Genomic DNA, 26969 nt, shown 5'->3' with positions numbered 1-26969 from the left:
AGGGAATACTGAAGAGTTGAAACATGATAAACATTAATTCAGATGCTAAATTACACTTGCTCTGGTTGTACTAGAACTCCTTTTGTTTGCATAAATATTCTCGGAAATGAGTTTACCAGCAAGAATGTTTGCAGTAATAAGAATTTTTAAGTCAGCAGTAGATACTTTGCTTTCTTCTCCACCCTCTCTTTTCGTTTTATATTTGCAGCTGTGATATTTTGCGTGTGCAGCTTCATTTTTGAAATTAGCCTCCTCCAGTCAAGACACAGCAATGTGTTACATGATGCACCGCCTTTATGCAGTCAAAGCAGACGTGCAAAATTCAAGTATCACCTTTGGAAGGGGGGCCAGAGAGGGAGGGGAAAAGTTTGGTCACCAATTTTTAAATCTGGAATTATCCGTGGAATTGTTTTGGCGAATATTTTGCAATGTGAAGTGCATTAAAGGCAGCAGCAGTATCTTGGCAAGCAGTGGGTGAGCAGGAAATGAGGATAAATTAATGGGCTTGGTTGTTCATTATTAGTTGTTTATTTAGCTTGTCCTCTAACACAGTTGCTACAAAAGAGCCTATGTTGATTCTCAGATATGCTTATGTGTCTGAGCGCCAGTGTTAATTTTTTGTTGGAAATCTAACTCTTGAAGCAGTTTCACAGCATGCCAGTGTGCTAGCAAATGACTTAATCAGATCAGGTAAAGTGCCAAAATATGAGGCACCGAACCAGTTGGGCGCATATCTGATGAGATGTGTTAATCTGTGGTGTAAGATAAGCTGCCTTTCAAATGGGGTCACATTTGGAAGTGGTGCACCGAGTTGTGTAAGATGCATTCCCTCGCTTTGGCATACACTATCCTACATCTGTTTGCATGAACTTAACTCTCGTCTGGATCAACCAGAGCAGTGATATTGTGGTGACTGTAGCCTGTTTGTTGCCCCAGGACAGGCGTGAGAAGTGACTTGGCTTTTTACCCATTTTAAAAAAGTTTTGTTTCCCTTTTCCTGCATCTACCTTCAGCTACGCAGAATCTGCACTGTTACAGCTGACATGCTTTTTCTTGTTGCATGTATTCAAGAGGCTCTAGTTCCTAATATTAAGTATTTATGTTTACTGTCTGCCCATCAAAATTACACAGAGAAAAATTTTCCTTTGGGAGGGAAACGTTTTTTTGGTGGTGTAAGTTAAAATTTTCCACGGGTAATGCCGTCCTTTCCAACAAAATGCTCAGCTGAAAATCCAATTTTCAATACTCATAGAGTTGTTATTCATGGAACAAATGTATTCATAGAATTGTTAAGGTTAGAAAAGATCTTTAAGATCATCAAGTCCAACCAATCTTGTCTTATTGATGAGTCATCATTGTACTTCCAGCTCCTCACCCTGTAAGCTACAGCAGTGCTAAATATACGTGTAGAGAGAAGGTAAGTAGGCAGAAAAGGGTTTAAGTTAATATGTAGTTATCTAATTTACCTCGCCTTTTGCATCATTGCCTGATTTAGACCCAGAGTATTTAGTGGAGTGCTCGTTTCACTTCAGTGGTGGGCCATCATTTTAATAAGGCGAGGTCTGGGAGCCTTAGCACTTCATCTTTTGCTTTATGAAGCAGAAACTTCTGCCCAGAAAATACTTCTCAGATTTTAGATATAGCATGAATATTCTTTTCTTGGCGACTGGTTGGCCCTTTGAAATCCAACCTGTACAGCATTAAACATTTGGAAGTACTTTTAAAAAAAGACCTAGCCACAAGAAAGCTTATTCTCACAATGGGTCCTCTGTCCCAGTGATCCAAAAAGCAAGGTAGTCATGTTGGTGACTCTGAAAGGTCACTTGAGTCACATTAGTAAAACCAAGGGGCTGCTCCTGATATAAAGATGTTTTCCAGGAACTGTTTTTGAAGGAAAATGGTGGGACTTTGCCTTGGGCAGCTTGCTCTGTTGATTGCTCTAAAGTCAGCTTTGAAGTGAAACTCTTCTTCCTAGGCCATCCTTATCCATGTCAGACAGAGTGTTCCTGATGATATTTTTGGTGTTCCCAATGATATTTTTGGAAAGGTAAATGCCATTATTAGACAACCTGACTAGTTAATAGCTCCACTGGCAGAACTCCACTTATTTGCCGTGGGTTTTTGTGCTGATCCAGGAGCTGCCCTGTGCCTGTGTGGGAATGGCACAGAGGATAAACCCTCGATTTGGTTGCTGAAACCTGAGCATGGGTCTGTCAGTGCAGCAGGTTGTAAAACCCTGAGGGCCATAAGCTGCAGTTGGGGTCGGAATAATTTTGAAACTGGTAATAACCCAAACCTTGGGATTCTTATGAATAAAATGCAATTTTAGTAATGTTTTTATAAACAGCAGTAATGGTGGCATTTTAGTAAACAGTGGCATTACTTGCATCAAAATTGCACCACATTGGCTTTTAAATTACTCCACTTGTCTGTATGAATAGGATTTTCAATGTCGAGGCACACAGACAGCTGCTGCTAATGGGTTTTTTTTCTCCCTGTGTAGATAGTGTTGGCAAATCTGCAGCCATCGAGGCTGGTTTCTGATGTAAAATGGTACCTGACCTACTGGCTTTGGTGCTACAAGAGGAGCAGATTTAATTACTAATGGTTTTGTCTTAGTTTTGTACTTGTTGATGTACAAAATGTCATTTCAGAGCGGTGTAACCTCTGGTTCACTTCCACCAGTGATGGTACACTGGCTGCAATTATTTTCAAAATAATTTGTGTTCCTTGGTTGGCAGCTTGCAATCCTGCCTTGTTAACTCTCAGATAATTAGCAGGGGTCTGGTCCTCCAGGTCCCTGTGCCCCCAAGTCTTACTGGTACCCCGCACTGGAGGGCTGTCCTGGATGAAGGCTCACAAATCCCACCTGATTTATTTCTGGGACTGTTCCCTCCCTTGCATTAGGTGGGTGTAATATCCAGAAATTCGTGGAATCAATTTTGTCCTCTAACCCCTGGTGAGCTAGAGGAGGGTTTATGTGGAGGCAGAGTGGGAACATGCTGCCTCTCCTCCCAGTTCTGCACAGAAGGGTAAGGCTGATGTGCTGCCTGGTGCTGTTCTGCTGGGCTGGGTTTGGGTCAGAATGGTCCAGTTACCAGCCTCGTGCCAGGCCTTAAAAGGGTTAAAGTTGTTAATGGTGCCGTTAAAAACCCAGCTTGCCAATGAGCTATTTTGTGCAAATGGTATAAATATAAGATACACTTGTCTGGCTCATTTGCAAGCATTCTTTTTGACTTCTTTCACACAACTGGTGTTTTTGTGTTTAATTTAACAAGAAATGAGTAGTAAATGAAAGCTGCTGCCTGAAATCCCACTGTGAGCGTGTTTTGCACTTGGCTCCCCAGTGAAAAGGCAATTTGTGAAATTATGTGATAGAGTAATTAGATGAAGCCAGGGCTTCTGATTGTTGCCATGCTTATGTGGTAAAGGTTTGCTGGGGAAAAAAAAATAAAAAACACGGATTATTACCCTGGCAAGTTGGCTCAAAGCTTCTTCATTTATTTGTAAACAGAATATTTAGTGACCGCATAGGAAGTAGCTGTAATCACCAGCTCATAAAGAAACCACAGCAGAGCTTTTGGATTTTTACAGAGTGCTCATGTAAAATTTAAGCTGGGAGGCAGAATCCCTGTTAATGTAATTAGGATCTAATTTACCACCCTTTGCACACAGATGTAATAATGTCTAGATATTTATTCTATCTTTAAGCACATTACATATACCTCAGTGCAGCAGTTACTGAACAGAAACAGGTGTGAGCACTTTCCGGATTCGTTTTTACACTGTAAACACACAGAGATTTAAAGGGAAATATTTACCAAAAAAAAAAAAGAAAAGAAAAAAAAAAGAGGGGAAAGAATGTCTGCAAATGAGGCAGTAATGGACAGTTGCCCTTTATGTACTGATGGATTTCTCAATGGTTAAGTAAATTAAAGCAAATGCTAGAAAAATCAATAGGCTTGCAGAGTCTTGGTTGTGCCTCATAGACTTCAGGACAGAATGACAGATGTGGTGCATATGACCCATTTAAGTATTAATGCTTGGGAAATTGCCTCTGCGTGCAAGGTTATAGGCCTAGAAATATTGTTATATTAAATTACAGACAATGATATTTTTAAGTATATATGGAATTTATACGTTTCAGTTTAGTTGCTCTTTGGCATTACATTCGTCCTGGAAGATTAGTTGCGGAGTTGTTTCTCTGGAACGGTAGATCAGGTTTAAAAAAATGTTTGAACAGTGAATTGTCTTTCCAGGGCCGCTGCAGCAGTGCTGCACACTATGGGGGGGACAGTGATTGTGTTAAATAAGAGCCACAAAGCCGATGTGTTCACTAGCAAATGTAGCACATAAGCGAGCCTAAATTAAATATCATTAAAAGGCAGCTTTTGAAACGGTGAGAGGGCTGGCGCGGTGACATAGGGCCGCTGTTAGATTGGGGTGTTCTGTATGACTAAACTCAAGGTAAAACCCAAAAGTGTGTGGTCAGGATGAGCTAAGTAAGGCAACCACCGAGACGGGTCTTTCTCACCACCTTCCCCACGTGCTGCAGCTAGAAAGGGGCAAGTTTGTGTGGGCAGGATGAGTAAAAACTGACCCCACATGGAAATTCTCCTGAAATAGAGATGTTGTGGTTAATCCAAGCAGGCAGAGACGAGCTCTAGATGAGACAGTGTTTGCCATCCCTGATTTCTGTCATTTCTCGCTGTACCTCCACGCAGGCAGCAGGGAAGCAGACCAAGTTAATTGTCTCTTTGTGGCATCTCTGGCAGGAGGAGCGTGAAAATAGCTGGGACCCTGATTTTGGTGTTGGCGGGAAGGCAGAGCAGCGTGTTGGCCGTGCTTGCTGTCAGTGACAGCCCGGCATACCTTGCCAGTTATCCTGACTTCACCCCAAACACCTGTTTCTGTGTTTGGAGGGGAGCAGCGGATGCATTTCATATACAACCGCCACGTTTAATATTAGAAAGGAGCCTTAGACTTTGTCGGTACCACTGCTGTTCCTTGCTGAAGCCATTACATAGGAAGTGTTGTTGTTTTCCTCTCAAACATTAATTTTCATGTTTTACTTCCATTTGTTCAATAGATTTTTATTCCTTTTGTTTGTTTTGTTCCTTGATTATCTCTGATATTTGATGTTTGGGTGCCACTGTCTCTCTTCCGGCTCTCTCTTTCCTGACTTTTCCTTTTTTTCCCTAAAGCACAAAACCTCACAGCTGGAACAAAGCAGAACCATCTCCGGGGGGTATAAGGGCTGCACACTGCTGCTGGGAGTGCCAGTGAAACGATGACATTGTGGAGGGGCAGATTATTACTTTTGGGCCTGCTGAGGGACCTATTTGTGTACCGAGGCTGGATGAGAGCGGCCGGTGCTGGGGGCTGTCAGGCCAGGGCTGAGTGATGACAGAGCCTCGTCGTTTGCCCGCGCTCAGCTTCATTGCTATGGTGACAATGCGCGGCGATGAAAGTGGCCGCCCAGGCTTGGACAGCATCCTCCATGGCTGCTGTAGCCCACAGCATCTTTGCAACAGCGTGTTTGAGCTGCTGATGGCCCTCGGTGTCGGAGCAGCCTCAAATCTCTCTTGACAGAAGCTCTCCGCGGGTTTTTGGGTCCGCGGGGATGGGCGCCCGTGGCGCAGTCGCCGGTCTCAGCAACTTCTGGCGTCAGTGACAAAAATGGTCTTTACCTGTTCTAGTGGTTTTCACGTGCCTCGTGGTGGATTTCCCTGACTGATCCCGTGTGACACACGGGCTGGGTGAGCTGGCCCTTACCTGCACGGCAGCACGGGGTGGCCGTGGTCCTCCTCCTGCCGCATGGAAGGCAAACACATTAATCAGCATAAAGGCAATGGCTGCTTTCGTTAAATGTACGTGCGAGGGGCCCTGGTGAACGGGCTCTTTTGTTCCCGACCAAACCAGGAGGGATCAAAGGTCAGCAGGAACCCAGAAGTCATCAGTCAAGGCAGGTTTTGCTGGATCCTGGGCTTGTCAGCTCCACAGTCACCCCTGGCAACTCGGGCTGCTGCCTGCTTGCCCTCCCTACTGCCTGGCAGCATCCGGTCCCTCAGTTGCTGTAAAAAGATGCTGACATAAAGTCGGCATTTGAAATACAGTGTAAGCATTGCCGTGCTCCTTTCTGTTACCCAAGTGGTTTGAGAGTGAGATTACAAAAATGATAAGTTGGCTTTGTAGAGATCTTTTTTTGCTGCGTTCACCTTTAGGATGCGTTTTTAAGGCCGCAAATTCGTTTTCGGTTTAGTGGTAAATGGCAACCTGGATAAAAGCAGCAGCATACTGCCAAAATGGGCTTCTCTGCTTCTGCATATAAAAGTTCACTTCTAAAAAAACTTCTGGTATGGCATTTATTTCCTTTGAGCAGATCGATTTATTTTCCCTCCCCTCCCTGTGATGTTAAAGTACATTTGGCAGTAATCAGTTTATCCTTATTAGAAGCTGTGGTAAAAGGCAGAGTTGCTGAGTCAATTCACTCCATTTACTTCCCCTATTGAGCCTTAATGTGTCCCAGTCCCCACCCCTTACAGTGAAAACATCATCAATTATAGGGCTGACAGGAGCCTGGGACTCGGTGGAAGTTGCTCCTTGGGGTTATTCATCTTGCACCAAAAAAACTGGCACTCAGCAATATTCATCACTTCCCCCTACCTAAAATGATTGAGTAAACAGTGAGGTGAATTATCAGAGGGGTAAAAAGGAGGAAAACTGAGTTTGAGTGTGTTGGAGGCAACTTCAGGCTCATGTGGCAGGAGAAATGGAGCCATCAGCCAACATGCAAGCTCCCACCACTGTTTAATCTTGCTGCTGAAGGTGGAGAGAGGCTCAGTTATCCTCAGCCAGACACCTTACTGCTTCTCATAGCCTGACCTGCAGGAGCTTTTCTATTTTGGCACCTGGGCTGGAAAAGCAGCTTCAGCCCTGGAAAAGCAGCTTCAGCACTGATGCAGCGGAGGTGTGCTGGGTGCCCAACTCTCTGGTCATCTCCTTGGGGGGAAATACATTTAAAACACCGCTCAGTTTACTCCAGTTTGATCCCACGATATTTGTATTTATTCCAAACATCCTGAATCCCCTCCGGTGGAAAATAATTCAAAGTGGGAGCCTAATTTTTAAAGGTTTTTGGAAATGTGATATGGTAAAGTCTTTTTCTCCAAAACCTCAAGCAATAAAAAAACATGGAGTAGAATGTGCTTTTTTACCATTACCTCCCCTTCCTACAAAACAAAGCAAAAAAAAAAAAAAGCCCATCCAGCCAAGCGAATCCAAACATGAAAACCTCAAACTTTGGGCTTATTTAAATTTTCAAAGCAATCTTAAAAAAAAAAGAAAGAGGCTCTGCTTTCCTTTACCCAAAAAATACAATGCAATCACGGTAAGAGAGGAGAAATTCCCTTAGCCGTACACCTGGTTTGTTTTTACGCCCGGTGCTGCGGTTAGATGGTTGTCTAAATAAACAGAGATTAGGTGGAGGGCTTTATCTCAAAGCTGGCACTGGTTATCACACTGCTTCCTCCCACTCCCTCCCTCTGATTGTGAGTTGTATAAGAAGACTTAGCAAGCATAACTTAGAGCCGATAACCTTTGAATGTTAGTTCAAGGAAGCTGTGCCATAGTAACAGCAACAAAAAGAGAAATTATGCAAACTCTGTCACAGACTATTCAAACAACTGGCAATTTGACCCTAATTCTGATTTAAAAGAAAGAGTATTTGGTAAAGTTGTTGTTTTTTTTTTTTTGCTCCTAGAGTTCTATTTGAATTTAACGCAATCAATAACATTAATATTTGAGCAGTAGTAAAAAAAAAAAAAAATAATCCAGGAATAAACTTGAGTTTATTCTTCAGATTCTCTCTCCTTTGTGGGTCTTACTTTAAAATTGCTTAAACAAAAGGAAGTTTCATTTGGCCAAATTGCTCCAGGCCTGCAGCTGAGGGTTGAATTGATCTTGATGCAGTCCTGGAGGAAGACACTGTTAACATTTGCGTTTGATGGTAAATGAGATATATATAAATATATATATATACACACAAGCAGGGGACATAAAGAGAGGCTGCCAGGTGATGGGCAGCTTCTGGCTCTTCATGGAAGTGAACAAGAAAAGTCCTCGTGGTTCTGTGAGGTTCTGGTGTGAAATCAAAGCACACCTTCTCTAGGTGCATCTTGGTGTGCCGATGGGCAGCGTACAACACGCAAAGAAGAGGAGAGGGGTCTTTGGGGTCTTTTCAACGTGCCTTCCATAAAAGAAAACCCCAAAAAAACCAACAAACCAGCAAACCACAGCGAGGGGGAGGAGGGAGGGGGAAGGCGTCCGCGCGCTACCGCAAGGCAATGTCATCGCGATGTTGGGAAGCCAGCTCAGAGCGAGCGGGTGAGCGCGGGCATCTCTGCCCTTGTCGCTCGCATTACCGCCGTGCCATGCGCCCAGTTACACAAGGCGTGGAGGCGAGGGTTATTTCTAGGACAGATAATTGAACATTAATACTCGTTGACATTGTCGTAGGAATGATATGTCAAGCTGACAGGGCCTATGTGCCCGCATCTGCTGATCGGCCGCAGACGAAGGGGATGTTTGGCAGATCAGACCCGGGGCCTCGCCGCCGCCGAGCCAGGGATGATACAGCCCTTAATCATGAGCTGCCATCTTGGGCTGCCTTCCCAAAAACAGTGGGTCCCTGCTTTTGGGGGTGGAGGGCATGGCTGGCAAAAGTGCATCCGCCCCCACACGTGTTTGCACACCTCTGTAAAGTGCATAAAGATTTATGCACACGTATAAAACTTAGAGAAGAGCGCCCTTGATGGCGCATACGCATGAGCGCCGCCGTCGTCTGAAACAACTGCTTTCCATCTCCTAACGTGAGAATAAAAGGAAGCAGAATAGATGAGAAGTTCTTTGGAAGCATTGAGAGCATGATCAAGTTTGATGAGGTGTTTCTTATTAACTCTGTCTTAGGAAGTAAGTGATATAAAAATGGTAGCGGAGTTGGCGTTTTTTTTTTTTTCCTAGCGTGTTTTTTTGTGTCTCTCTTCTTCTGGATGTCAACAGACCCTTCAAGGCAAGGGTGCTGTAGGTAAAGTAGTTACATTGCAATCACTCCTGTCCCCTTCCAGCCAAAGTCCTACAAATGGTGCCTTTCAATATAATTTCGTAAAAAATCTTCAGAGAGCTAATGCCTTTGTCACAGCATTTCTACAGCCAGACTTCGCTGCACAAGTTCAGAGGCATAAGAAGCAGATGGAAAACAATTACAGGGGCCTCTGACACTGAAGTCAGTTCTACTTTCTTAAAATAGGGCTAAACACCATGTTTGTAATGTCTTGCATACCGTTTGGCTCTGCATAAAATGCTACAAAATAGGGCCCTTGAGAACATCCATTATCACATTTTGGTTAACATCACAGATTTTAAAAATCCCAGTTGTACTGAAGCCATGAAATAAAGCTTTCATCTGTAAAGATCTAGTTTCTCTTTGTTATTAAAATAAACTAAGCCATTAAACAAAATATATGCATATAATAGTAAAGTTCATAATCTCCTATCATCAAAATGATAAATTCAACTTTTTTTTTTTTAATTGGAGCAGTCATCTTAGAAAGGTTCCTGTATAGAACAAGATCAAATGTGTCTGCTTGCTCTTTCTTACTTTGTAACTTGTTAGTGGTGACATTTTTTTGGTCTTTAACTACTTTCATTTAAGTCTTTCTGAAATAAATGAGTTTTGTTCAGAAAGGAGGGGAAAGCAGAGGGGGCATTTTTGAGCTTGAATTGAAAAGATTAATTGATGATATCTTGTTACTGTTCTTGTGAATTGTTAATGGCCATGACATCATAAATGTGCTGAAAGCAACACACCGTCTTGATGCTTTTGCTTCCAAATATGTGGATTGTCTCTTCAATGGTAGCTTCTGTGAAGGCATCTCCACGTGTGTGGTGCTTAGACCTTGGAAGGGACCAGACAAGAAAGGGATGCTCAGGCTGGGGATGGGGTGGGCACTGGCTTCTTATTGCTGACTCTGTTTGCATTTCTGGAAAGCCCCTTCCAAAAACCCCTGTCCTGGCCTCATCCTCTCACCATCCTGTAGAAGGGTCTCACCTGACAAAGCTGAGGATGCATCCTTTAGCAGGCCAGGCTTTGGCTGTGTTCACTGCAGCTCAGTGCCAGATCTCAAGGGATGCAGGTGAAGAGAGGTTTGCCACTGCAGGGCTCATCCCCAGGTGTTGGCCAATACCAGCCCCTGGGAAGTGCCTCACTTCCCATGAATATTTCCACTGAAGTGCACAGCTTGGTTCCCCTCTGTGAGTCAGGTCAATGGAGGCTTTTGAAATCCAAGTGAAATTCGTAGAGACCTGCATTGAATTTGGGGTAAAAGATTATGTTTTATGAGGGAGTCCTCGTTGTCCGAGAAGTTTTCCAAGAGGGAAGAGTCACATCCTGCTCCAAGCCTTTCTAATGACTTTTTATAAGGATGAGAATCAAAGCATAGTGAATTTGTGGGAAGATACATGTTAATTTAGGGTTGAATCTGGAGATTTGGAGAATTGTGATGTGCCTTTTCCCAGCTCTCAGGAGATCTAATCACACTTTTTTTGGTGCACGTTCTTGTGCATAGAAATATCATCCTGGGAACATGTATCTACTTTATTCTGAGATTGGTTAGCATTATCAGACTTGTTTCTTTGCTAAGTTGGGTACGTAATTAATTAGAGCAGTTGTTTTCTTTTGGAGACTTCTCAGTTCATCTCTCAGAGTTAAATTTTAAGGCCAGGCTGATCAGAAAGTGGATGTACAAGCCTGTGCCCTGAAGCCAGTCAAAGGGATTTCACACACTAAATGGGTGTAGATAAATGAATTCTCTAGCCAGAAAGCAGAATTGCTTAGTCAAGTTTACTGAGTTTAAACTTGTCTGTATTATTCATATATGCGATTGCACTGAACTTGGGTTGTTTTAGCAGAGGAGAACTCATTAGACCTAAGGAATGAAGGAGGGAATTTATGAGGGGCTCTCATTTTAAAGGTAAAAATAATGGAGAGTGAACTTATGGGGAGGTAAAAGCTGTGATGGGTAAAATGAGAGCGCCTGAAATAGCTGGTTGGGTGCTGGAAAGTGAAGCCCAGCTCTAGCCCAGGTAAATTGCATTTGAATTTCAACCTCAGATCTGTGTGCTCTCTTCTTTGGCAGATGTTGAATTGATAATGCCTGTGTGTTAAAGAATTCTGATTGTTTCTTTTGCCACCTTTGCAGCTTATGAAAATGCAAGTAGCCCTGCCTAATGAATATTAATAAGAGTGATGGCTGGGTAACACACAAGCCTGTGGCTCTTTGGAGCTTGGATGGGGTTAGTTGGAGGATTGTTGTGACTGGGAATTCACATGCTTTTTAAGGATAAACTTCCTGAAAGCTTTTACATTCTCCTTTTAAAGCTGATGTTTGTTCACAGTAGCATGCTCATGTATGCATGGGGTTTTTTTCCCACTTTCCCTTTCTAGATACATGTGAGATTAGTACTACAGATGGCGTGTCCTTGTTTTTTAAAACAAGGCAATTTATTAGATGAGAAGAGAAAGAGGCCCCATATCTTAAATTTACTTCAGTCCAGGGTTAATTGTATCAATAGCGACGGTTTATTTTGTTTTGCTTGTTTATTTTTGCCTTTTCCCACACCCCATTCTCCCCGGCAGCTGTGGCAGTTATTAGCGGGGCAGGGAAATGACACTGAGGAATTCTGCATCTCCAAACGTCCTAGGAGGCTTTAGAGCCCATTTCTTGCAGTTAGTTAATCGGGCAGCTCGTTAGGCCCATTGCTGGACCTCACACATGGCAGTCTAATAGCAGGGGTAGCTGTGGCGTGGCTGGAGGATGGGAGGGCTCCAAGGACCTGGCTCTTCAACTGGATTTGGAAATTCAGCTGGAGCCCCACGGGCAGGCACGGCCTGGAGCTGGTTGGAGCTCCCAGTGATGCTTTAAGTTTCAGCTTTCATTATTTTTCAGGTTCTGTGCTGCCCAGGGGTGCAGCTCTGAGCTCACATTCAGTGTCACTCTGCTCTTCACAGAGCAGGGACACAAAACAAATCCTTTTCCTGCTGAAAACCGAGGACAACTTTCAGCCCCAAAAGCACAAACAGGGGTGGGCTGGAGGGAGGAACAAGAAGGATGGGACCTCACAACCTGGAGCTGTAACTGGACAATTAAACCCCAATATGCAAATGGACCAAAACTTATAAAAATGTGAGATTTTGTGACCGTTTGTCCATTTTGTGACCATTTTTTAGTCCACCTTGGGTGTAGCCGTGGCCAGGCTCCCGTCCTGCCCAAGGTGTATCCTGGAGGCCTTTCAATAAATCCTGATTTTATTCTCCAGCTCTGTCCAGTCTCTGTTCCAGGTCAGCCTCCTGAAGGCATCACCAGCAATGCCAAGCAGGGTTGGGGCTCAGTGGTGACACTGCAACATCCCTCTGTTTCTGCCAGTGCTTTCCAGACCTTGGTTTACTCACATGTAAAAATACCTATTACCAACCTTTCTGCCTGTGTCATAGGTCCCATTTGATCTGCTCTTCTTCCCCCAGACTCTGTTCCCCAAACTGCTAATTATGCAAAAAACCAAGGTGCCCTTTTTTAATAGCTTCCTGCTCATTGAGAGCTGCAGGGGCAGACTTGAAAAGGAGGGTTAGAGTGGGTCAGAACTCAAAAGGGAAACAGAATCAGAGAGATATTTATTTATTATTAAAAGAAACCCACAGTCTTGTCTGGATAGTCAGGACTGCTGTGATGCTGCATGGGGTGGAGTTCTTTTTCAGAGCGGTGCTTTAGCTCTGGGGTGCTCTTGGAGAGTTTCATGAAGGCTCAGTGAGCAGATTTAATGAAGACTCAGGGCTTAAGATGCCAAATACGTAAGAGGACTTACTGTGCATTCACTTTACAAGTAAACTTACTCTTTCTAAAGCTTTGAAACATGAGGGAAACCCCCAGCTTCAAAACAGAAATGCACGTAGTGCTTTCCCCTTTTGCAAAAGGCCTTTTTCTTTCCCTTCTCTTGTCACGACGAAAAGGCTTAATTTTTTTCTTTTTTTTTTAGCCAATATAAGGGGAGAGGGAAGAGGGGGAGAGTGATTAAAACGCAGTTCTTTCAATTACGTCCCGGTATTTGTCATCTTTATTGCTTTTCTATCGTTCTCATTGCACCTTTAATGGCACTCCTGGTCAGGGAAGGTGAGCTGGAATGTGAGCGCGCTTGGCTGTGCCTGCGAGCTCCGCTCCAACCCCGGTCCCTGCAGATTTTAATGTCCCCGCAGACTGCTGGCAGCCTGCTTCCAGCTGTGGCAGGCATGATGCAGTGAATTGCTTTTCAATGTTCTTTACTCAAATAGGCAGTAATTACAAGCTTAAAGAGGTTTAGTGGTCCAGTAAACTACATAATCACCCCTGAATTAGCCTGGGCTCATCAGTTGCAGTCCAGCAACCTCAAGACTGCTGTTTGTATGCAGGCTTTATCACGTAGCAACCTGAGCAGCAGGTGTGGAACAGCAAGAATCCCCCATAAACACAACTGTCTACTGGGGACAATGATCTCTAATGAGATGAGGCTACAGCATCACTGTAATTTAAGTGGGAAAATTAACGCCAGAGAATGTGCACTACTTCCAAGAGTCTCTGCTTCTTCAGAGAACAGCAGTGTTTTCCTGGCTTTTTTTTTTTTTCCTTTTCCCTCCTTCTTCTTTTTTTTAAAGATCCTTAAATGCATCTTTCTCTTTTTTTTTTTTTTTTTCCATGAAGAACACATTGTGGTTTTGCTTATAAGTGAGTGGTCTTTATTCTTTTACAAGGATATGTTGTGAATATTTAATGGTGGACAGGGCATCTGTTCAAGGACTTTCCATGCCAACAAAGCAGCATTGCAAAATAGCAGCTTTATCTTTTCATTTCCTTCCTCGGTGGTAGTTTTCTTTTCTGTTTGTTTTGTTTTCAAATAGAAAACGTAAAATAGAAATGTAACCCCCCCTCATCTTGGTGTTGAACCATTGACACCTCTATGTGTTGGTTGCCTTGAACTCTTTTTGTATGATGGCTTGGTCCCTTCATGAAAAAAAGGAGTTCAAGCTCCTGGCAGGAGGTTTCCCAGTTTGCCTGGTGGCTGCTCCTTGAGGGTGCTACCACCTTGGGAAACCTGCCTAAAGCTCCTGCTCCATCCAAAAGCCTGAGGCTCATATTTGGGATCTGGCTGAGTACAGCAACCTTCCATCACACAGGTGTGTAGAGTAGGGCATGGAGGCACAGCGTTTTTATCCCTCCCTTACAGAGGGAGCTCCTGATGCACCGAGGACAGCCTGGGAAAAAGAGGGAAAAGCACAAATAAAAGCTTTTGGCTTAACTCTACGGGATTACAGCTGCTGGCACTGGCGTTTCCCAGAGATTGCGGAGTTATTTCCGAGCCCACCTGTTTAGAGAGTCATTTGAGGTAGATAAGGACAGTGACTTATTGCTGAGAAAAGGCTTCTGGTTGGGAGATATTTACCTGGGCTAATCTGTCTTAGGCTGGCTCTAAAAACAACAGCAGCGCTTTTACGGACTTATCGGGTAGCTGGGATTTCTTTTGGCGTGCCGGTGATATTTTTCCTTCCTTCCCAAAAGCTGCTCACCTAGGGAAGGCTGGGGTTTGCCTCCCTGCCTTTTCGCAGCTGCCTGATAAAGATGTTGGCTCAGCTGAAAAGCTGGGTTTGAGGGCTGTGAGTTTGAGCTCCAAGGCGGCTGCAGTCAGATTGATGCATTTCCTCAGCTCCTTTGGTGTCACTTGGCTGTAGTGTTTCATAGTTTTTAGCTGTGTGCTGCGTTGAGGAGAATTTTGCTAATCTTTTGGATGCAATTTTTCTTTTAATTTCCCTGTCCTTGGTCAGTTTTAGGCCGTGAAAGAAAAACAATAATGACAACAATAAAGAAAAATGGCAGAGGACGCAAAAGCTCATCACCCAGGTCACATTAGCACAAATAGGCTTGATCCTAGAGTAAAAAAAAACCCTTCTTAAGTGTATCAAACAAAGTTAATGTGTATGTGCAAGCTGTGTGTGTGTGTTTCTGTGTGCACATGCACACAGGCACCAGAGGAATGTTTAACAGGGGAAAAGCTCCACTCAGTTACCCGGGTATGGTGTGGGAGTGTCTGCATAGACTCGGCTTGAACTGGAAACCAGTAGGAGCCAGAGTAAACTCCAGACACTGAGGTCTATCAGAGTGTCTCCAAAAGGAAATAGCAGGAGCACCATTGCTTGGATTAGCTAAAGCTCAACTGGAAAAGGCAGCGGGTAATAATATATGGTATGGAAGGAATAATATTGTAGCAGCCAGGAGATGGATTAGATGAGTTAAAAGGTTTTTCCATTTTCTGACTTCTGTAATATCCTGTGCAAGGGATGATCTGAACTTTTTTCCTTAATGAGTGCTCACATTCTGAGTAATTTGATGGGGCCACCAGAGAAGTATTGGCAGTGCATCCCAAGCCATACCATGTCTCTCCATCAGCTTTGGAAAGGATATTTATGTTAGCGAGTGCCAAAACTTGTTCACAGACAACTCCTGCAAGAAAATTATTTACAAAAGGGCAAATGGGAAAAAAGGAGAAGGGTTTTCTTTTTTTCCCAGCATAACTTCTTCATTAAAAAGACTTGCTGTTGCCAGTAGCTCTTCTCCCTCCTTGTAAACCCCCACAAAGGAAATGTCTGCTCCCCTCCTCTGCCTGCAAAACCACCCCAACCCCTGTTTAGTCAGGTTGGCTGTGAACACATTCAGATTTTTAAATTTCTGGGGTATTGCCTGTGTCTTTTACATCCTGCATTTGCCTTAGGAGAGTCAGATCCTGCCTCCTTTCCTCACCTTTTATTTTTTTTTTGGCAGGGTTGCCAGAGCAGCCTGCAAACCCTTTTGTAAGGCAGCATCTCAGAGCCCATCTCAAAGGGATGGGCTGATGCAAAAGTCCAAAGCAACAGCTCATTGGCCATGCCACAGGGATTCAGGCGAGTCAGGGTGATGCAGCATCTAGTCACACTGCATATTTTGATGCATTTTTGACTTTAGAAGACCAAGCTCATCTGTTGATTCTGTGTTCACAGTTTGCAATTCAATAACTCCAGCAGCACCAGGATTTATTAACAGTAATGTTGCAAAAAAGGCCTTAACTGTGGGGATGTTAAACTATTACAATAAGTTGGGGAAATATTTTCTTTTGAAAGAGGAAAAAGCTGGCTTTGTGTGCAGCAGGACCGTGTCATATGGACCGTGTTTTCTCGCTGTGATGAAAAAGCAACAAGGAGCTTGAAATGCCAAAGCCAGCTCACACTTCAATAGCATTATCAGGCTGACTCACTACTCTCAGCCAAGGAAAAGACTGTGCAAACTTTGCACAGGCTTTTTTCCCCTCCCAGCCTCAGAGAGATGCATTTCTAATAAAACAACTTCCTCCTCAGTGTTTTAGTATTTCCTCCAATGTGCGAGCCAATCCCATGGGATAAACAGGATCGAGTTTGCAGCTTCCGAGTTGGATTTTTTTTTTCTTCTCCCCCCTCCCTACCAGGTCACCTCCACTTGGAAACTTTTTACAGCCTTGCCTGAATATAAAGCAGGTCACAGGGATGGTCTATAAACCCATTCAGGCAGCCTGCAAAATAGGCAAGGGGGCTCCACGCGTTCTCTTTATCGCTCCCTCTCAACACGCCGGTGGCCGATGAAGAAAGGGGGTTGCAATCTTATGACTTTATGGATAGTGATCCAACCATTTTTTGGCTACTTTTTTGAGTGCAGAAACCCCTGTTATTCTTTAGGAGGGCAGAATGTGTGAGGATCTAGGACTCGACTGCTATAAATTCAAGCTCTGTTCTTAGACTACACCATGCACTGCTTTTGTAATGCAAATGGAAGGCACAAAGTGTCCCTTTGATAATGTGCAGTCAGGAGACAAAAAAAGCATTCACTGCAACAGTAAAACTAATTCATAAAGCTGAGAGACAATAGGAAAGCATTATGGATATTAAAAAAATAGTAATTTCTCGTAGATCAACTTGATCATTAATGTAAACAGTTCAAATGCAAACCAGAAGGAAGCTGGGGAAGGGGAGAGATCCAAATGGCTGTGCTGCCACCTTAGCTAACCCTGGACAAGTTTGGGTAAAGCAAGAATTCAGAGTTCAGCATAATGTCAAAGTACTGGAGGGCTGATCCTTGGGTTTTATTGTGGACACTGAGTTAGGCTGGGTTTCTCTCCAGAAACAAGAAAATCACAGCGTTGGGATTTTTTTTTTTCCCGTCTTTATTTTGATGTTAGAAAGCAGTTAATAAACACTCCTGGGGTCTAAATTTTAAGGGGGCGATTTCTCCTCATCACCTACCAGAGTTTAGCTCAAGGTCATCTCACCTTGGTGCTTCACCCTGAGCTCTGGAGGAGGCAGAGGACAGGAGGAAGGGGGATGGAAGCGCTTCCGAAATGGTTCTCCCAAGCCACGGCCCCGCCACGGTGGTGGCCACAGCCTCCTCCCAGGGGAGCCTTTCCCGTGGGGATTGCCTCTGCCTGGGTGCTGTGGGAGGGCTGGGGGTATTGAGCAGCTCTGGTGCCCTCAGGAGTCAGGGATCTGGGGGGTGAGAAGGGCAGGAGTGTTTGTTTTCCCGTTTTTCTGACGGTGTTTTCCCGTTTTTCCGGCACCGTTGGGATGCGCCGCTGCAGCAGAGGAGGAGGGCAGGGAGCGCTGGTGATGCCGGGTTACAGATAAGATAAAGAAGATAAAGTCTGTCCTGGCATCCAGGGTTTGCTGCCTGGGGTGGGAAATTCGAGAGAGGGAGGACATTGGGACGAGGTGGAGCATTAAGAGACAACCTTGGATGCTTTCCATCTGTACCTCATGGAGACTTTACCCACCGTCTGCAGTCAAAGGTGATTTAAAAAAAAAAAAATCTTATTGTGTTGCTAAAAATGCTCTCAAGCTGCATTAAAAAAAGGGCTTTTATTAAGACTACTGCTTTCTAAATACCATTCATAAAACAGTGACGAGAAAATATGATGGAAAGTTAATTTTTTCTCTCTGTCACTTTGATTTCTTTGTTACTGCTAAAATGACTGCTCTGACTCATATTTTGCATAGTTATTTTTACCTTTTCAAATGTTCCTTAACTGTTCATATTACCCTGGGCAAATCCCCCAGGAATAATTTTCATTTGCATGCAGACTTTGATGGTGTTATTAAGCAATCACTTTCTGTACTAAGTCATTATTAAAAGTAATACCACAGAGCCTCAAAAACACATTAATGGTGCCAAACAATCCACATTTCAGTGCTAGATTTATGGAAAGGGAAAAGCACAAGGTCTCATATCATTTGGTGGATGCTGCTCTATAGCTCTGTAACAGCAGCAGGCTTGATCAGGAAATATCAGAGCCAAATTCAGAGCCTTTAATCTGTTGTCAGACTTATTTCTTTAACTGGCATTTTTTGTTTTTATTTTTGGTGTGTGGTTTGTTTTGTTTTGTTTTGGGTTGGGGTTTTTTGTTTGTTTGTTTGTTTGTTAACCTGCCTGCTTCCTGCTTGTTTTTCCCTTTTTCCTGTGGCCTTGGCAAGAAAGCCTGGCTGCAGTCTTGTGGTACACACGAGCTGGGCTGGTTCTGGGAAGGAGGGTCAGCCTTCCCATCTGTAATCACCATTTTATGGCTTTCACTGGAGGTGTTAATGCAGATCAAATGGAAAACAGTCCAGCATGAGTGTTACAGCTTCTCATGCTGCCCTGCACACGGTCCCAATCGTTAATTCTGATTATAAGACCTGAAGGTAATTCTGTTTGCTCTCCTAATGCATTGCTGCTCTCCCGGTGGTCCGGAGTCTCTTTTCTCCAATTCCCATCTTGATCAATTGTTTGCAAATAATTAAGCTTTTAAGAGATAATGGTTGGAGCTAATGTACACAGCAAAGTAAAGGTCTCGAGTCACTGTTTATTGAACAGTTTGCCTTGATATCCCAAAGTGATCCAGAGTGATAGGTGGACTCATCAGCTGGAGTCACTGCAGTGTTTTCTAGTCATTCTTCCCTATATATTTATATATTAAGTAAAATTACAGAATACCTCAAGTTGGAAGGATCAAATCCAACTTTCCCCTCCTCGCAAGACTACCTTAAACTTAACCATTTGTCTAAGATATGTTTTCTACATATTCATACAAATAGAATCTATACACACACAAATATATATATATATCCATATCTATGTGCATTTGTCTATATTCCTTCGAACAGAAAGTTTCCAGAAGACACTGGTCATTCTTGCATAGGTGGAGTAAAGACCAACAGCAACAGTTTTGACTGAATTTCCCATTTCTTCATGAAATGGCAGTTCTCAGGGTTCCCCTCTTCCTCTCTGTCGCAATGTGACGTCTGCCTTTGCCCGTAGCACAGGCCCTCCAAGCCCTGGGGGTGGGAATGCAACGAGGCTTTGGATGTTTTTATAGCAACCTAGCCTGTGGCACGCTGATTCTTTGTCAAATCACTTCTATTATTTCGTTTTATTTTTAGTCCGCAAAGGAACGACTCGTCTGATCCACGGAAAGCTTACATAACAACGTTGCTTAGTGGTTAAGATTACTTTAAACCACACCAAATCATGGTTGGGAAGCCTGCTGCATTGTGACCCTTTAGCTAAGAGGGATTAGCTGTGTGAAATCCCAGGCTGTCATGTGATTATGGCAATTACAGATTTATCATGAAATTAAAAGTTTATGCCGTACTAGGATATGAAAAAAAAAAAATTAACATGAATCAGATGACCTTAGACATGCCGCGATTTGAGGAATTTGTAGTCTGAGACTTTTAGAGCAATTATTTTTACAGTGACAATATTATTCTGATGGCTAATTTTATCCAGTCTTGTCTATTTAAAAAAAAAATGTCCAGAACAATTGAAAATTGCTTAATGGAGACAGACTTCTCAATTCCAATAGCTAGAGGCTGTCTAGTAATTATTGCTTGCTGCATGAAATTAGACACAGTTTGTTCAATTACTTAAAATTAGATCACATGTAAGGTGGCAAAGCAAAATAAGAAAAAAAAAATAATAATTCTGTCCTCGCTTGATAGCAAAGTAACGAATTAAGAAGTAAGTTGTAAAGATGAAAATATTACAAATCATCTCTGTAGGGTTTGGGGTTTTTTTTGTTGAAGGGAAGAAAAATGTTGTGTTGAGATAGATGGACATAAGTATGACTGTCGTGGATGAATGTGTGTAGAAGGCAGATGGTAAAATACATGCTATGTTTTTGCATGTGTAAAATGCAAATTGCCCATAAAGGAAAAAAAAAAAAAGAAGTCAATCCCCTTCCCTCTGCTTTTCACTTTACAATTCTGGAGCTGTTTCATGTACACACAGAAAATAAAAGGGATGGTTTACAGGTGTGCAGGTCATCTGTGGGCTTCCTGTCAAGAGCACAGAGCTTTTAAAAGAATTGAAAATTCCTCAACATTCTTGGGTGGAAAAAGATAAAAAGTCTCTCATGGAGCTGATGGCCATGGTGGTGGGCTTTGAAATGGATGTGTTAAGAGAAGTTGCTGGATTTACAACAAAAAGAATTACCTTTTTGGTGATGTTAGGAGATCCTTGCATGTAAAGAAGTCAGACTATGCTGTTTACAAGAATATGTAAAATCTGCTAAACAGCTGTAATACCAATAAGATTGTGAAATTTTATGAGGTTTTAAATTTCTTGTGCTTTACAAGGTTTCAGTTTATGTCTCGCAATATTAAACTGAAGAATACATCCAGGGAATAAGGGAATATTTTGGGGGGAACAAAAAAGGATGGATGTGTACCAATAAATACTTAGTGCCAATCAGCTGCTGAATGGTGTTGGGATAGGACTACGCAGTTATTTCAAATGATCTTTATTGAGATGCTGCTAAGCACCTTGCAGCAGTCCACGTCTGAACCACACATGTACTGAGATTGGGGCATCCAGGTTAGGAGCTGAATCAGTTCCTCAAAACAGGACTTTTCCTTGAAAGTGTTACATTTGCAGTATGTGGCCATTTCCTTCTGGGGCAGTGACATTTCTGCATAGATGGGAAGGACAGAAATGATATTTCTACATTGCAGACTTGGCTGTGGTTTTTGCTGTTGATTTATTAAGCAATCTGTATTCATGCAGAAGCGAATTTTCTGAGAAAGCAAATCAAGTTCTCACAAGAAACTTATGATTGAATTATAACATTATCTTCAATTAAAGGAGTATTTATTTTCTGTCTCTTAGGATTAGCACAGCACAGCTATGCTAATGTCAGGCAAAAATGTGCTGATTGTTGACCTTGCATTGGCCTGTGTTCAACACACAGGCATTTGTTTATGTTCAGGATGCTGATCTTATTTGCAAATTATTTTGGGGCACTGGCAAGTTCTGCCTTCACTATCTCGGAAAACATCAGTGTGTTTTAGTTTTACAGAGAAGTGCTTTATCACATTCTTTAAAAACAAAAGAAACAAGAGGAAAAAAAAAAGATTATTTGACTCTAATTGATCATTTGAGACAAGTACAAAAATTTTTCAGCTAATGCAACAAATATCCTTCTCAAGTATCAAGGTACTGTCAGTATCCTAAGCAGTTATTTCTCCACTTCACTAATCTTTATAATTGGCTTGTCTTTTACTGCCATTAATTAAGTGATGTAGTAGCCCATTAATAATTATAAAAGAGTGACACACCTCAGCATTTTCACCTTTCCATAATAGATGTCATGCTTCTGTTTTGGTTTGGTTTGTTGGATTTTTTTTTTTAAATAAAAAGGAGGCCGAAAAAGCACATTGTTTTAAATGTTTGTGTTTATTTTGGTGTCTTCTAGCACCCTTACCCTTCAGAAGAGCAGAAAAAGCAGTTGGCACAAGACACAGGGCTCACTATACTTCAAGTGAACAATTGGTAAGTCATTTTCCTTAGTGTTTCTCTATAGTGGCACCCTCTGGGCTAGTCCTCTGTGGTTTTGGGGACACACCTTGCCCTTGTTGTTCCCCTCCCCAACAGTTTATTGATACAAAAGAGATATAACCAGGTGAGTGGTTTCAGGTGGTAGAAAGTATGAGGTTTGCTACTGTGGGTTTTTTTCCCACCATTTGGGCAAATCTCAGTGTATTCACATCTGATACCAGTGCCCTTTCTGGCTGAGGATATCTGTTCTTCAGGAGAAAGCACATCCATTTGCAGAACATTGGTCTTGGAAGAGGTTCAGATGTTGGGGGCAAAAAAGGGAAAATTGGTCCCATTTCTGCTGAGCATTTTGTTATTTGGGGCTGCTGGCATGCTTTTTATAGTGTTGTTAGAGGGGTTTTGCTTTTTGACTGATGTTCTTGTGTCTCTCTATCAGTTTGTTTTCAAAACCCAGTTTATGAATAAACTTTGAGGACAATCTGGTTCTTTGGTGCCGAAGTCAAGTGTGGAGCAACTTTATTTATTTGCTCCAGCTCAGAGTTGGTGGAGCCCTTGCTCTGTTATGGTGGTGATTCCTTTGAAGGAAGTCAGGATCCATGCTGGTTTTGCAGTGGATTTTGGGTTGCTAACTGTTTGGGGTGTGGTGAAGGCAACCAGTGAAAATTACTCGTGATTTAAGCAGCAAACCTCTTTAAAGAAAGTTTGATTTATTGCCCTTTGACATTGCATCAAAATGTGGGTTCCTCCCACTGTCCCAGAACAAGTGTCATACTCGAAGTGTATTGCAATCTAATACCTTGTAAAACTAAGTGTATCTAATTAATTGTCCTAATATTTTTAGATTAGTGTTTATGATGGGAAACCTTATCCTCTTTGAAGTAATACCCAGAAAATGGCCAAGGCAAACAAGCAAGCCTGCTGGGGAGAAGGGAGGGAGGAATGCCAGTTTGCAGACAAAAGTTGTTTCTTTTTTCCTGTTCAATAAGTGTCAGAGATTAATATTACTGAAGCTCTGATTACATGGCCTAATCCATTTTAGTGAATAAATTTGGTCTTGATGTCCATTGCACCTACATTAACAAACCCTCCTCTCTCAGAGAGCATAGGAGCCTATGGGAGAGATTTCAGATATATTAAACCCCATTACAGAAAATGTAATTTCTGTCAATATAATCCCATGTATTCTTCAATTTAGTACTTTAGAGATAACAAGCTACTTACAATATATTTGCCTTTGGAGGATTAATTTACAAAGTGCACTATCTGGGAGACGCAGGCGGGCTCACATAAGCATAGCTTGTAAGGGTTATCAATTTCTGTGACCCCACAGCAGCCCTGGGAGATCAATTTTTTGAAGCCCTTTAAGATGCTGAATAAAGGAAAATGCCAAATACTTCGTGTATGTGAAGTATGCTCCCAACATACTTACTTTAAAATGGGGTAATAAAAGGCACAAAACATAAAATTTACGTGGTACGAGGTAGCGTGACCCCCAGTATTTTGGCTCAGCCAGAAAAAAATAGCGTTTGCTTTGACTTTGCGCCCTCCAGCCTTCATCCAGGTGTCACCCTAATTTATATGGTGGTCCTTCAGTTTAACAGTGGGTGCTTGGGCCCTCTGAGAAGCTGTGGATACTCAGCAGGGGCTTTTTTAGGGATGGGGTGGAGAACGGGAGCGTTGCTTCTGCGGGGTCTGGGAGCGCGGGATTCAACAGGGATAGATGGGTCACTTTGGGATGGTTCACCCAAAGAAATTTTTCAGGATGGTGAACATAGCATGGATTGAGCTAAAGCTGGTGGAATTTCTCCAGAGTCACCTTCAGAAGGTTTGCTTTCAGTTGTCTTTCCAGGGTGTTTTTCAGTACCCATCTCTCCTCGAATGTGAGGAGTTTTTACTTTGTGTCAAGTGTGTTCTTGGAAGTTCCTTACCTGCAAGGAAAAAAAAAGAAAAGAGGTCAAAATACATTGTAACTGAAGTCTTGTGGATGTAGGGCAGACTTCCTCTGCTTGTGGAGCAACCTTCTCAAACATTTTGCTGGATCCCTTTTCTTCTAAGGCAAAGTGCAGAAGAAACTCTTCCTACCTAAGTGTTTGGCTGCAGGGAATAGCTAACATATAATTTCTGGTTGGTTTTGCCTTTCTTAAGCAGGCTCATAAGTCATTCAGCCACAACTCACAAAAAAAAAAAAAATTGCTTTCCTCCTTAGATTCTTCCAAACTTGTTAACACACATGTACATTTTTGTATTAATGATGAGTCATTGTAAATCACTGTTGCAGAGATTAAATAAAATGCTGAAGGGCAGGCTGGGTGCAGATCAGTCATAAATTATTGGCAGCAACACAGCATGTGGGAATACATGAAATGTGCATGAAAAACATAAACTCATGTCTGGTAGCATGGTCGTTAGCCCAGACTGGGAATGCTGGATTTTCTGGCTGGAATTAGAAGTTTGCCACAGACCAGTCAGTGAAGAGAGCATTTGTTTTCTGCAGATTGAAAGCATTTAAACTTTTTTTTTTTGTCATATTTTGAATGCCTTTCCAGTGTGTGCTGGTTGCATACCTCAGTTCTCTGCCGTAACGAAAAAAAAAAAGTTGATTTTCACACATGGACTGCCCTGGTTTTGGGGCTCCCCAGGCTGATGCACACAACCCCTGTTGATGGTGGAGGAGTCACAGGAATGGGGTGATGATGTGACATGTGCCAGAAAATTTATCCGTGAAAGGGCACATGTCTTTAAAAATACCACAGTCCCTTTACTCTGACCCTTTTCATTGGGTTGTTGTTTGTTTTGGGTTTTTTTTAAGTAATGAAATAATCCACACAGAGGATTTTTCCCTTTTTTTTTTTTTTTTTTCCCCTCACATGACAACTCTGCTTGTGAATCATCAGTGTTGCCTTCTAGACCATCTTTTTGCCTCAGTCAGATGTTTCTGTTGTGGAGAGAGGGAGCCCTTACCCTGCTGCAAAATAAAAATGAACCTGTGGAAGGTAGGAAGAGAGCAGAGTTCAAATGTCATCAGCCCAAATGAACCATACAGGTCTCAGTTGTTTAACCCCACAGCAGTTTGGGGTTCCAAGCACAGTGATATGAACAAAAAGGGGCACTTGTATGATGCCTATATGGACATGGTGGAGACCTCAACAGGTACAGGTTAATAAGGGGCTTTTCCCAGGTGATAAAAGCAATGAATTGAAATATCCAGGTGTGATCCAATCACTCCTAACCTCAGCTGAGAGCCAGTCAGGCTGTATTGAACAATCTATACGGTTTTCTTGTTTACTACATCCCAGCTGAATCCCTTTCCATTAAGAGCTAATGGTAAATAATTACTGGTGGTAGTCTATGAAGAGGAGAGAGCAATTCCAATCAAGGGCTGCATTAGGTGTCAGGTGCTTGTTTATGTTTTAGGAAAGTCTTGCTGCACACAGAGAGATGTTTGTATACTTGTAGAATAATGTGCCTATGTAACCTCCCTATATGTGCACGTCCATACGTGACTCTCTCTCTAAATAGTGCTGCATAAAAATGATCCCAAAAAATAAATAAAAAATTGATAATTCAAATCCTTAAAGCTCCAGCCTTTATTAGGTGTTTCCTTTCTGCTTTTTCCAAATACCCTTGTGCTATCTAGGGCACAGCCCAGACAATGCTGGAGCAGCTAGTCAATATTTTATCTTGCCCTCATTCTTCCGTGCTTCGTTTGTTGAGCTGTATTCAAGCCGTGCTTGAAGATGGAATTAATAATTACTGCTGGGCTTTCCTGTGGCACTTACTGCTGTAATACCCAGGTCCTTCCCTGACCTCCACCTGCTTACATATGCATACAAGGTTGTGGGTCTGCATGGTATTTTTGCAGTTACCCTGCAGAGGGAAAGAAAAGCGTTGTCTTCATTCACGGGGGAAGAAGTGAGGCTCATAGAGGTGATTCCATCACAGTCACAAGTTTGGGGCTGGTCTGGGACTGTGAGGTGACTCAGAATGACAGCAATTTATTCACATTTAGGGTCCAGTGATCATTGAAACTTCATGTTTCATGGAAACTCCGAGTTTTGAGTGCCTTGGTGTCTTACATTGCCAGTGTCCACTGTGGGGGTATGCAGGGGAGAAGTGAGAAATCAGTAACTCATGGTGAGAGTTTTGGGTTCAGTGTTCAACTCAGTAGCTCTCAATCAGTCCAAGGAAGCAGCAGAGCTGAATCCTCTTCTCCAGTGCAGCATTTGGCTCTATGAACTGGCTTGCTTTTCTTCTTGCCTCAAAGTTCATTACCTGTAAAAATAGACCTTTTATTTTATAATGATCTGGCCTGTTCCTATAATTGTCATTGAGATGCTTGAGCCATTGAGCCCCATCAAAAATGGTGGCATGAGCTGGTAACTGAACTGTAATGAAGTACACTAAAGACTGGGGTGCAAACAGCTCTAGTAACATGTTCTCAAGTTCTCAAGAACTCTTGAGTTCTTGATTTTATATTCTTGGCTTCTTTAAATGTCAGTTTTGTATATAAATTCCTAGGCTTGCAAAAAAACCTCAAAACAAACACCAACCAAACATATTGGAAAAAATTATCAAATAATGCAGTCAAAAAGTTTCCTATATCTTATTCTTGGAGTCAGATGAAGTGGATTTTACTGAAACCTCGTAAGAAAGACATTTCAAAAAGTCTCCAAGACCAGCCCAAAGATGAGTGTGGAAAATCAGAGATGGGCTTGGGATGGGAAGACCTGGCCACCTTACTGTGTGTAGCACAGCCAGCTCAGAGCATAGACTCACAGAAATAATTTAGCACTCTTTGAGAACCCTTGCAACTCTCCTCCAGCAGGAGATCTCCTCCTGCCTCCATTTCTTTGCTCATGGGTAAGACAGGTGGTAGAGCTTTGCTGCAGAATCAGAATTCTGATTCAGAATTCTGATCAAAATCAATACAGAATCACTGGGTTGGAAGAGACCTCCAGGATCATCAAGTCCAACCCAACCCTAACCTCAACTAAACCACATCCAGTCTTTCCTTGAACACAT

At 42.6% G+C, this 26969-nt stretch overlaps 1 protein-coding gene across 6 annotated transcripts in view; it reads left to right on the top strand.

The window, feature by feature from the left end:
* Window positions 1-26969, top strand: part of MEIS1 (Meis homeobox 1) — a 108110-nt gene that overhangs the window by 63399 nt on the left and 17742 nt on the right. For all 6 annotated transcript variants that reach the window (XM_063391567.1, XM_063391568.1, XM_063391566.1 and 3 more), the window contains exon 9: window positions 21865-21941. In XM_063391567.1, the coding sequence (XP_063247637.1) occupies window positions 21865-21941 (77 nt within the window). The remainder of the gene's footprint in view (window positions 1-21864; window positions 21942-26969) is intronic.

This window comes from Prinia subflava, chromosome 2 (assembly GCF_021018805.1).
Source record: "Prinia subflava isolate CZ2003 ecotype Zambia chromosome 2, Cam_Psub_1.2, whole genome shotgun sequence".
Classification (NCBI taxonomy): domain Eukaryota; kingdom Metazoa; phylum Chordata; class Aves; order Passeriformes; family Cisticolidae; genus Prinia; species Prinia subflava.
The sequence above is the reverse complement of the archived record's forward strand: the minus strand, read 5'-3'. Positions and strand labels throughout refer to the sequence as shown.